This window comes from Nothobranchius furzeri, chromosome 18, assembly GCF_043380555.1.
Source record: "Nothobranchius furzeri strain GRZ-AD chromosome 18, NfurGRZ-RIMD1, whole genome shotgun sequence".
NCBI classification, from domain to species: domain Eukaryota; kingdom Metazoa; phylum Chordata; class Actinopteri; order Cyprinodontiformes; family Nothobranchiidae; genus Nothobranchius; species Nothobranchius furzeri.
Genome location: NC_091758.1, coordinates 36,435,838 through 36,448,867, shown reverse-complemented (window position 1 = coordinate 36,448,867; position 13,030 = coordinate 36,435,838). Strand labels below are relative to the sequence as shown.

The 13,030-nt window shown below is 41.7% G+C and overlaps 1 protein-coding gene across 1 annotated transcript in view; it reads right to left on the bottom strand.

The window, feature by feature from the left end:
* Positions 1-10,683, bottom strand: part of LOC107392551 (connector enhancer of kinase suppressor of ras 3) — a 33,847-nt gene extending 23,164 nt beyond the window's left edge. Inside the window, exon 1 of the mRNA XM_015970423.3 lies at positions 10,494-10,683. Coding sequence (XP_015825909.3) covers positions 10,494-10,545 — 52 coding nt within the window. The 5' untranslated portion in view covers positions 10,546-10,683. The remainder of the gene's footprint in view (positions 1-10,493) is intronic.
* Positions 10,684-13,030: the final 2,347 nt, after the last annotated feature.

Sequence of the window (13,030 nt, the reverse complement as noted above, 5' to 3'; positions counted from 1 at the left end):
ATGCATTTGGGAATATTTTGAAGCACAGCCAAATTTACGCGTACATGCTTTGTGCTATTTTGTAGCGTGGCTGTTTGGACTTTCAGACAGACAAACGTGACAGACAGAATAAAAAAGAAACATGTAATTAAACTCAGGATAACACTGCGTTGTTCTAGGGCAGGCATATGCAAAAGGGAGCCTGGGGGCCATTTTCAGCCCCCAGAGGGATTTTGTGTGGTCCCCAATATCATTTCTGACAATTTATTTTCTTTGAGGTCGAGAAAATTTTCTATGCTTATTGTTCAGGTTTTCACTAATACCGTATTTTCCGCACCATAAGACTCACCTGATTATAGGGCGCACAGCCAATCAGCATCCTAGTTAAAGGTTTGGTCCGCGCATAAAGCTCCATAGCAGCTATAAAAATTATTCAGCAGCAATACTGAAAAAAAACCACTCTTTTTTTTCATTCCTCATCCATAAATCCCTCAAAATCCTCGTCCTCCGTGTCTGACATGAAGAACTGACCCAGCACTGACCCCGGCGCGCTCGGCTCCGACGCCCCCGGCTCATCGCCGTCAGAGTCAATGTCGCCGTCGTTGCTCGGCTCTCCCGTTGTGATCCCCGCCTTGGTGAAAGCTGAACAACAGTCTGGACGGAAACGTTGGCCCAGGCATCAGCGATCCACTCACAGATGGTGGCACAAGTCGATCGGCGCTGCCTGTCAGTCTTCGTGAATGTGTGTTCGCCATCAGTCATCCAGCGCTCCCACGCTGCTCGGACCTTCGCTTTGAAGGACCGGTTCACCCTGATGTCCAGCGGCTGGAGTTCTTTGGTTAATCCACCCGGTATGATGGTGAGCTCCGTGTTCATCCTCTTCACCTGGATTTTAACGGCGTCGGTGAGATGGGCCCGCATGGAGTCGCAGATCAGCATGGCTGGAGAAGTGTGGAAGAAGCCGCCCCGTCTTTTGGTGTACACCTCCCGCAGCCACGCCGCCATCATGTCCTAATCCATCCAGCCCTTCGGGTTCGCCGTGATGATCACATCGGCAAGAAACTTTTCTTTGGGTAAAGTTTTCCGCTTGAAGATGACCATCGGTGGCAGCTTCTGGCCATCAGCCTGGCAGGCGAGCACGACGGTGAAGCAGGACTTCTCGTGGCCGGTCGTCCACACAGACACCGTGCTGGTTCCCATTTTCTCCACGGTCCGGTTCACCGGGATGTCGAAGGTAAGCGGGACCTCGTCCATGTTGGTGATGTGCTGGGGCCGGATGTTTTTGTCTGCCATCTTCTTAGTGCAATAGGAGCGGACAACTCTAGCTTCTCAGCGTCACCTTTTATTTGGTGAGGGTGGGCGGTGCTACGGGCCGGCTCTTTGATTCCTGCGGACGCAGGTGTGGCTGGCTTCACTTACGTCCTTAATACATGTATAAAAGGCGCACTGCCGGTTCAGGGGAAGATCAAAGGTTTTTAATAGTGCCTTATGGTGCGGAAAATACAGTATGCATATTTTGGGTCTATTTTGAGTACACACTAGGAAAACATTAAATAATTTTGTGAGTTTTTTGTATTTATGTGAAATAAAAAAAAATCAAACAGGCTTCTGCAGAGCTTGTTGAGCTGCTGAACGGGTGATTCAACCACAGAATCAGGAGTGTTGGAGCAGGAAAACAACCAAAACATGCTGGATCCTGGCCCTCGACAACCAGGGTTCCCCACCAATAATGTTGGGTGATGTATAAATATTTTCGAAGGGATATTTGTCAGTCCAAAAATGACGATAGGTGACATTTTTGGTGACATTTAGATGTTTTGTGGGCCTGACACGTTTCATGGAGCGATTGACCAACCAAAATCCGTCCTACTCATGATACGTGGAAGCAAACCACGAAGGGTCCAAGTGAGCTTTGTTGTGTTCTGAATTTCATTGGCCATTTGATTCGTAAATCAACAGTTTACGGCTTCATAATCGGTTTGAGCTACACACGTGACAGTGGGGGCGGTACTTCTGACTTATCGGCCAATAGCTGAAGATTTTGCCTCAGCAGAGGAGGTAACGAGTCACCTGAATCAGTGAGATGTCAACTGAAGTTTAAAGATATTACAACGATGCTTACGAAGGTAGAATAAGACGCATCTGAGAGAATTTGGGAATTTTTCCGGTGGTATACTACGGTGGATGAATGTCAGACTTGTTGTGGACTTCCTCGTTTTTGGAGGACATTTACTAGTGGATGTACAATGATGAGATGAGACAATGAACAGTGAATAAGGAATTATTTAGAATTTGACAAAATGAGCTACTGCTGTTATTGCTGGAAACCTGCTCAAGAGATTAATTAAGTTTATATGAGTCTGATACTTTCTACTTCCTACATCCTACATTCAGTTTAGTAATTTTGGATTAAAAATTACTGCTTAATCTTCATAAATTCTACAAAGGAAATCCTCTTGTGGACAAAATGACTACTGATGAGCCAACCTGAGCAGTTTCCATGCAGAGGATCCATCTCTCACTAGCTCCCACGCACGCAAACCCCTACTGCAGTTTTTCCTTTGTGCTACAGGTGGTCGCCCACTCATTCACAACTGTCAACAAGAACTGCTGCAAATATAATCAAGGCTTCCACAGCAGAAAATGGGAAATGGGCTTATGGGGGGGACACTGGAGCTTTATAGCAGGTTTGAGGCCAGGTCAGAGGAAGAGGAGACATGGGTCAAGAAGTTTAACTTGTGTAGAAGTCTAACCAACATGACAAAAACACTTCTACAGATGCCACAAAGGGTGCAAACATAAATCTAAAGCTCTTTATTGGGAATCCATTGTGACTCGTCTCTTTGACTATGCAAAAAGAAGCAGCTGAATGAATTGTGTAATAGACATGAGTAGTCAGCCTACAGGCTGTGGGCAGCTGATCCAGTTCTCCCTGCTGTGACTGATGAGAAGGGTGAGTCACCTCCAGAGACAGATATGACAGCGTGCTACCCACAGGCCGGGACCACGGGACACGGTGCCGCCGATGCCAACAATGCACGCTGTCGTACAGCCTGCCTTTTGTGTCGCAACATTCTCTTTTACTGCTCGAAACCAACGACAGATTCATCATAAACACAAACGCATGCATGCTACCATCACCAGTTATGCAAAGCAGACCCCGCCCACCTGCAGGTGAGGTCTGTTTGTTCTGCAGAAGCCACCAGCTCATGGATTTCCAGTCATGAAAGCTCTTTTTCTAAAAATGAGACACTCATATTAGAACTAATTAACTGGAAAACAGCTAACAGGCTGTTGCATGCAAACAGAAATGGCTGACACAGTTTTCCCAGGTGACTGTGCCAAAAGAAACAAAAGAACAGAATCACCAATGATTGTTTTTTCAGGTCAGGATTCTGTCGAAGAGAAGCTGCCACTCCCTCCACAAACAAATTCAAAAGCCATATTTCCTATAATAGCCTTTGTGGAACATGGGTTCAAATAAAACCATTTTATTAGACACCTGCTGGAGTTTTCAGCAGGTTTCAGTTAAGTTTATGGCAAATATAATGTTTGACATTGATTATTTAAAGCATGAAATGTATAAACACCACAATGGCCTAATTTTCCAAATTAGAACGTCCAAAAAGCAGGAAAGAAAAAAATTCCCTTAAACGTAGCGCATGACTGCACTGAGAAGCACTTGTGGAATTTTTCTAAGGAATCCTTAGCTGTCTTTTTGATGCTGTCCATAAATTACATTAAAATAGAAGCTTGGCACAACCGTGTCTTCTGATTTTTATGACTTTTCAAAAATGGAATCATGCACACCGCTGTGTCGCAAAAACATAAAAGGATTTCCCTTCAGTCAGGTGTTCACCGATCTGTTTTTCATTAAATAATGGTTTGCTGGTCCGTTACACCCTACCTGCCATCGCTCTTTATTGGAACCAGTGAACCACTGAAGGATTAGAAATATGGAAGCAGAAATTAGAAATTAGTTTTCTGCTTATTTTCTTCCACAAATGTCTTTTTCTGTGTGTGAACAAGTTTTCATCATAAACTACAAGACTTTGGAAATTAAAACTGGAAAACAGAAATCTGAAGGAAAAAACAAGAGTGAAAGTGATCCCATAGTAGTGATGTGTCGGTCGTGAACGAACCGGCTCTAAGAGACGGCTCTTTGAAATGAACGACGGGAGCCGGTGTCGGTACAAGATCGGCTCGGGGTCCTTCGACTGCCGATGACGTCAAAGTACGGCAAACCCACTCAGACAAAGTACACTACACATCTATACTGTTGGAAAGAATTTAGCAGTTTTGTTATTAAAATAATGTTTTTTAAGACGTAAGTTTGTGTTTATAATGGTATTTGTAAAATAAAACACTATATTGTATTTATAATGTTGAACTCCTCTTTGAGCACATCCCTTGAAGGATCATAGGTATTAGCAGCACCTGTGAAATTGAATTTGCAGGAAAGAAGTGTGTCCCGTTTATTGAAGTATTTTGTGTTTAGAGTTTTTGACGTCTTGTCCATGCGTAGTTCAGTTACACTCATAGCTGCTAGCAAAAACTCTGGAGTTAAAAGTTTTCTGGCTTTATTAAAATACCTGTCTGTACTTATTTGATTGATGGTAGTTTTACTTTCTATTAGACTCCAAATGTAATCATTTGGCACGTTTCTAATTCATAATTTGTAATAATGTAATCGGTGATATTAGCATTAGCATTCCTATGGGTTTTCCACGTATATTAGCATTGCACTAACCACTCGCTGCCAAATTGTAGCCTTTGCGATTAGAAAATCTCCTTTTGTCACATCGCAATTTAATTGCACATGAAATTAATCGTTCAGCCCTAATATACATGCAGCTCTATGCTAAAAGTGTATTTTCAAAGAGGTAATGATGGATTTCTTTGTAAAAGTTGTCCGTCTTTCCAACAGAAAGATTTGCCTGGACCAACGTAACGTGATAACAACGTAACGTGATTACGTAATTCCGTAAGGTTCATGTTCAGCCAATCAACTACTTAGACGACATCGGCAGTCGACGGACCCCGAGCCGATCTTGCACCCGAGCAGATCTTGTACCGACACCGGCTCGTCATTGGGAGCCGTCCCCTCCCCCCTGCCCTCTTTCTTTGGTGAAAGCTACATGCGATTGGTCAACATGTGTAACTGTGTGTCCAGACTGTCCACACACAGAGCAGTAGGGGCGGGGAAGAGGGAGGATCAGACTCAGACACAGCAGAGCACATGCGGGTGGAGGGAGACGAGAGGGAATGAGGAGGAGGAAAAAGGCGAGAGAGAGGGAGGAGAAAGCGACGAAGACAGTGAGAAAATGAGCGCCAGTAGTCAGAAAGCGGAGATTTCTTAAAAAGTTCAGTTATTAAATCCATATAAATGATAAATATTTAATATATTGCATTTTTTTACATTAGTAAATCATTTTACATAATTTTGCATTATTTTGGTTATAAATGTACTCTACGCAACAGAAAATCTGAGGAGCCACTTGGGAGCCGAAAGAGCCGGCTCTCTAAAAACAGCCGGAATTCCCATCACTATTCCATAGGCTCTATAAATAGGAACTGGGCTTGCATGAGGAAACGTGTCTGTACATGTTCGGATATGTGCATCTGTCCAAGTAGCCAGCAAAGAACCAAAACTTAAGTACTTTTTATAAAAGTACAGATTTCATGCTGCACCCCCACTGCAGGGCGAGCAGGTGAAGGTGTTTGAGTTTTAACCCATTAAAACCCACCAGCCCAGCTAGGACTGATATCCCCACTTCTTTTCTCACTCTTGTAAATCGCTTTGCAAGCACATTTGTATAATTTAGGACTCAACCATACCCTAATCCCACTGTAACCCCTCCTACACTAAATATTTAACCTCTGATTGGAGGCTTCGTTTGGCTGTCTACACTAGCCCATTGCTCTGGGCTGATTGAGGCCAAACAGCTGTGATCACCTGGCAGATCTGCAATGTGACTGAGCAGAAAACAGGTTCATCCCCGGAGACGCTTTAAGTCTTCTGTTCTCACACTGGGAGAAAACCAGTTTGGCACCAATGTAAATGCTAACCGATATCGATCAACTGCTCATTGCAGTTGGTGCTGTTTGAAATAGGATCTGAAAGTCAAAATAAACAACAAAACAAGCATTTAAAGCACGCTTTGTCACCCCTTTGTCTCTTGAAAGTTAAAATAGGAGCAGCCACATTAACAATTTGTCCCCATCTGTCTGAACTCCTGAGGCTTTAAGGCTGGGATGACTGAACCGTGTGAGAAACAGGCAGCACAGGAACTAGCAGTGACAAAACGACTCCCGGGGGAGGTCACTTACACCACTTCCCTCTTTAACGCTGAACACAACTTTTTGGACAAGTCACTGTTAGCTGAATTAAAAATGCTGCACAGCTGGAAGAAAGGAACAAAGACGAGAACTTTTAAATTAAAATGAAGGTGCGCTTGTTACGTCATTTCCAATGAAATGCCGGTTAACAAACTTCCTATTTTCATTCAAAACATGGAAAAATCTGATGACTGAAGCATAAACGCACAACCATGGGGGTTTTGTGAAACGGATTAACGATGCCTGCGGTGGATCTCCAAACAGAGAACTCCACATGCAGGCGTTAAAACGGGTGCCTAATAGGGATGAGGCGTCTGCACAAGGTCTGCTGCTCACACTCCTGTTTAGGAAGTTTGTGTTTTAGGCAGATAACAATTGCGGGCCTTCATCACTCACACCTAGCCATCATCCCTAAAGATAAGGCATCTGTCACTTAGGCCACTCGGCTTGTGAAGACGCAATCCTCCGATTTGTCCTGACATCCACTTGTTCAAAGAGGAAGGGACATTTAGCACATGTCTACCACCTATCTAATTACCACCTTGGCACATGGGTGCAAGCTGAGACGCTTAGCTGCTGCTACTGTTTTTGTATTTAAATACCTTTTGTTGTGCATCCAGATCTACCTCTAGTGCCACTTCCAAAAACTTGGTCTTTCAAATGTACTTTTTATAAAAGAAGGTTCTGGATGTCCCCGTTTGACCTTCATCTTCTCCTATTTTCAAACAATCGCCAGACCCAGCTTTCACTGAAACAAATATGTGGTTTTGCAGCTTAATTTGCTCGTACGCAAGTAGCGAAAAACCCTGTGGGGTATTCAGTGTTTTGGCTTGTTAAACTGGAACAAAGCCACCCAGTGAAACAGAAGTTGTGCAAGTTTACATGTCTGGGATGCCTTGTTAAATCTGGCAGTCAGAACAAAGCTCAAATACAACCGCATGAAATAAAAGAAAAGTTTGGAGTGTGTTTATGTTTATTTATTTGTCAGTCACTTTTATCCAATTGTACAATTTATGTGTTGTGTTGGTAAAATCGAGCAACTGTGTTAGTTTTAAAAGAGGGCCACTTCCTAAAATAAATTTGCTGAAAATATGGCGTCTTTAGCTAAGTGCCTGGAGGTAAGCAGTCCAACACATGACATATGGCAGACCAATCACACTACACCACAGGACCAGCTGGAAGATCAGAGCTTGTGGTGAAGGACAATTGCTTCAGGGCATCTGTGGTCCCCAAACGTAAAACAAGTGTTTCAATTCAAAGAATCGAACCCCCTTTCACTGGCAATAAACATCCACCAACAATCACTTGATCTCTTTTAACAATGCTAAGTGATTAGCAGCTACCCCAATACACAAGGGCCACCGCTGTCCTACAGAGGCAAACAGAGGGGTATTCTTCGTGTGGAGCCACTGTTAGACACAAAACTCGGCAAACACACGTTTGACACTGGTGTGAATGGTCAACACGAGGGTATGACCCTTTAAGCCCACTTCACACTGTGTTTTTTGGCTGTTGTGTACAAACCTTTCTTTATGAATAGAGTTGAGACAAAAAACAGCGAACAACAGCACGATTGGCAGGTCTGTGGCCGTCCAGAGTGATGGACTCACCAGCAAGTTAGTGAACACGTTCAAGACCAAATCTGGTCTCCTTTGAGCCGTGTCAGAAAATCTACTGGATGGAAATCATCACAAAACTAAAATATTAGGTGAACAGAAATGACAAGTTACAGTGAAGCCATTTTCAAGCAACTGCATTAGTATCGGTTCCTGGTATCGGTTAACTTTTACCGATACTGGTATTGGTATCGGTGCCGATACCGATACCAATATCATATCGGTGCATCCCTAAGTGCTCCAAATGTTCTTGTGTGTAACTTCCATTGATGCTAATGCTATGCTACTACGTGCTGTAAACTTGTCCCTAGTGTCATGCGACACTCTCTAGGTGTATTTTCATTGGTCGATTGCAGACCAGAGTCGTAGATTCGTAGGCACTGCTTGGGGCAGCAGTAGCTCAGTTGGTAGAGTGGGTTGCCTCATGATAGAAGGGTCATGGGTTCGATTCCAGCTCCCACCAGAGGTATTCTGCTGTTGTGTCCTTGGGCAAGACACTTCACCCAACTTGCCTGTGTTGGTGGTGGTCAGAGGGGCCGGCGGCGCCAAATGGCAGCCTCGCCTCTGTCAGACCGCCCCAGGGTGGCTGTGGCTACAAAGTAGCTTACCATCACTAGCAGTGTGTGAATGTAAAAGTTCACACAAGTGTCTTTGAGTGTCCTAATAAAGCGCTATATAAGTTTGATGATGATGATTATTATTATTATTACTATTATTAAGACTGATGAGGGCTGGATTTGGTGATGAGAGTCCTCCATAAGCTATCACCGGGCCAGTCACAGCGCTGCAGATCACCTTCACATTCAATGTTTTTGTCACAATTCTGTTCACAACAAAAGATTTATCTAGAATGTGTGAAAAATTCAGTATGACCCAAACTTTAGAGCGACGTCGTACAGTTCTTTGGCCGTGTGTGCCACCACTCTACAATTTGCAGACCCTTCAGCTGAAAAAGGCACCGTGTGAACCGCGTTAGACGTGTATCTGATTTTTGTTTCATTCTACAGTGAAACAACATTAGTGATGACTTGATCTTTTCGCCAGTTTCCCCCCTGGTTGAATCTTCAGCTTTCCTTGAGAGCAAAACCAGAGTAAGACACCAATGACATCAACACGTAGTGCTTTGTTTTGTATTCTTACTTGGAGTTGTTTGTTTTGTGGCTCTGGCAGCTTTTAAGCAGACCTACTTGTTTGCAAAGTAATTGAAGTGTACACCCACACAAAGCACCTATAACTAAAGCAATCGTGTAGTCGAACCTCAAAGAATTTCAGTTCCATCTTAAGAGTAACAACAAAAGTCCAATAACCTTTTTTTCCCTGGTTTACTATAAACACAACAAGCTGGTATTTAGGCACAACCCCAAAATTAGATTTAAAAGCAACATCTCATCATGTTCATGCACCACCATGTTTGGATGTGAAAGAGGAGGATGAAATGTTCTCACGAGCCACATTTTCCTCTCCACTCTTGTTTGCAGAGGGTCTGCAAACCAAGCTGCACATAAAACTGCTGAGTCAGATTTTCAGGAGGGTTTGTATAGATAGTTAATCCATGTATGCACTGACTGGGCCTCTTTCAAAATGACACATCGACCATAACCCATCCAAAACCCACCCCCATCCCTTTTCTTTAACTCCCAGTGGACACTCCCACTGATAGGCATGCTTCAGTCAGGAAAAAAGCAATCTGATCTGAGTCATGCATGTCATTTTTACATGGAAATCATCTCAGATTTGCTGTGAGAAGTTTAGGGAGGAACTTTAAAATCAGCATCTTTAAAAGCCAATGAGTCATTTATAAATAATCCAGCTATTTGGAACCACTGTCACTGTCACCACCAATGCTTCACATTCCATTTAACCTCTCACTTAGACATACTTGTGCTGTGACCCAAGTGAAGGATTAATGTTGTTACTGTCATAGCAAACATTCCTCCCAGAGCCTGAAACAAGACAAGTGTGGCTTTTTTTTCTGGAAAGATACTCAATAAAATTTAGTAGATTTGTTCTGATCGCGTTTATGGTGTTACGGATTATAAAAAACACGTTAATCACACTTTTTAGTGAATGGATATATGAATGGAGGTTAGGGAGAAGAATAATATTTTACTTTAAAAGGAAATAATAGAAGAAGCCTTAACTTCTTCAGACGTGACCGCTAATATGCTCTTATTAAAAAATAAGTTATACCAGGAAAGACGAATTGAATGTGTCTACTTAGAAATATAAAAGAATCTGGAAATTCCTGCATAAATGTGTCCTAAATTAGGATTTCTGACCAATAAACCCCCAATTAGACGATAATCTGATTATGATATGTCTAACAAATGCTATTACACTTCGTTCATAGCATGTTTGTACTTTTTATACTTGTTTTCTAGATGATAAGAGAGATAAAGAGACAGCGCTCCTTTTGTGCGCCTGAGTGAAGGCATGCTGTCACACCGGAGCGGTTTCTATGAAACTAACTTGGAGGAAGCCTTCTCTCAGGAGCGGACAAGCGAATAAAAACACGACCGACACCAATTTAACCTTTGAATTTAAATAATTCAGTCTCACCTTTCATCCAGTCCACAACTTGTTTTGGCGTCCACCTCGTTATCGGCTCCATGCTCCAGTCCAAATGTCAGAAACTAAATAAAAACGAGCCGAAACGGAAATAAACGTAGCTTTTAACTGTTTTTGTGTGACATTGTCGACCGCAACTCAGCGCCTCGGCGTCTCCTCTCCCCAGTCCCCACTAAACAAACTCAACAATCACGCCTGACTGGAGTTCAGACCAACGTCCCCACGCGCCGCCTTCAGGAGCTACCGGAAACTGTGGGAAACCTCAGTGTCTTCCAGCGTTGATAAACCGAGCGACTTCTTATTTCACGCAGAGTTTAAACTTCGTGACTCATGAAGTTAAATGATCCACAAAAGACTAATTTTGAGCAATGATCATATTTATCCAAGCAACATGTTGATTAAATAAAATTTAATTCACATTTTCTGAAACGATTTTGTTTCTGTGCTGTGCTTCATTGTTCACATTTGAATTTAAACAATGCTGGAAGAAGTGCTTGATTTTTTTTACTCAAGAAAAAACAGGCTAAAGACATAAATGGGTAAAAAAAAGTGGAAGTATCCAATAATTGGTTTTTACTTAATTAGAAGTATTTAAGTAGATATGCATGTTCATATGTGTGTTTAAATATGTGTTTTAGGTGCAGAAAAGTGTTGTAGCATGGGTTACATGGATTGCATAGGTTAAAAGGAGCTGAGCCAGTTTTGATGTCATTAAAGAAAACACAAACAGAAGTACTTTTACTTTTGAAACTTTTTAGAACATTTAGTGAAGGACTACAGATAATTTATCCGAGTAAAAGTAACGTGTAGGCCTCAAGAAAAATACTTAATAAAGTACAGCTTTAGAAATAATTGTTCTGAAGTTTTCCATTTAACTTGAATTACTTGAGGAAAAAAGTACTTTATTTATATAAGTACTTTACTTAAAGTAATTAAAGTGTTAAGTAACATTAAATACTTAAAAACTTTAAGCTACTGCTAAATTACTTAAGTAAGTACTTGTACTAATTGCATTCCTTGACTGGCCTCAAGCAAAAATATTCAAAATAAAATGAGTTCAGATTTACAGAGAGCAATGAAACGCAGCATGTGATGTAGGTAATTTCCATGTAGTTATCGCCTACATGTCAAAAGTGAGGCGTGTATTGTAAACAATGTTGCCCGGGTTTGGCTATAATTCCTATCAAAAGGCAACAAACCATTTAAATTTCTTTTCTTTGTTTTTTTTTTTCTTAACAGTAGTTCTCAAAATTGAGCTGGAAATCACCACATATGTGCTCTCAGGAAGATCTTTGGACTAATAATTGATTTTTAGAATGACAGCTGAAGGATATCTCACTGAACTTGTTAGATAAAATAAGAGCTGTTGGCAAAAGTAATAAAATGAATATGTTGTTAAAGACATGTTGATGGCCTTGTTGGCTACATTTAGTTGTGGAGGTCAAAGTTGGGTTCAAAGATCTCAGAGACTGCCATGTTTGCGGTCAGAGGCTAAAAAAAACATTTAAAATAATTTAATCAGTAAAACCTTAAGCGTAAGAAGTAATTGACCCCCCCCCCCCCAAAGTGAAAACAAAACAAAAACCACGTGTATAAGTGATTTATTACTGCCATCTAGTGGTAATTTGAAATGAATGCAGCAACACGTCTTTTAGTCGTGGATGATTAATATAATAATAAATAATTGGTACAGGCAAAACTGACTTTCAGACAACTCTTCGAAGAAATAAGGAACTTCCAGTTTTACTAAATTAAAAACTAGTAGAAAATGATATTTTGGGTGTTTTTAGGAAATATCATTGTAAGTGTAAAAATAAAATACACGTTTATTTCGTGGATTACACAATAAAGTCATATTATTTGACTAAAGAAGCCAGAAACTGTAATTTCGGAGTCCACCAGTTCCACACTGCAGCAACAGGCAGCCAATGTTAGGAGCAGAAAACATAAAGGCCACATTACACTGAATGTTTGAAAAACAATGACCAAAAAAAGTCTGGAAAGCTAAAGATGCTCTTCCTTTACATATGTACATTGTTTAATTGAGTAAAATTTCAGTTGAAAGCTTTTATTGTTGATATTTGTTCCATTTTAAACCCTACTTTTGATGTTGAATCTTTTTCATAACATACAGTAAACCTGTTGGCGTCCTCATTGTTTCCAAACAGGCTGAAGCACACCTTGTATGAGAGAAAGTCCCGGCCCCACCCGTCACTCCACCTCTGCATCAGCTTCAGTGTAATCAGCTGCTGATTAAAGCTGAACAACTGCTCTCCAACATGCATTGTCTCTGTTTTGAGATAAGGTAAACAGTATTTTGTTGCCAGGCACCAGTGCTTGTAGCAGAAAAGGTCAAATCCTTTATTCCAGTTTTCCAGGGAGCGGTTAGAGGTGAGGAGGATTTAAGTGGTGTGGAATTCAGGGAAGCCCCCCCGATAGGATTAAAGGCATCACGAGGTCCCTGTGGATGTCAGGCAGAAGGATGGGAAAGATCCAATGGAGAAAGCATGAAATGGAAAGAAGTAGAA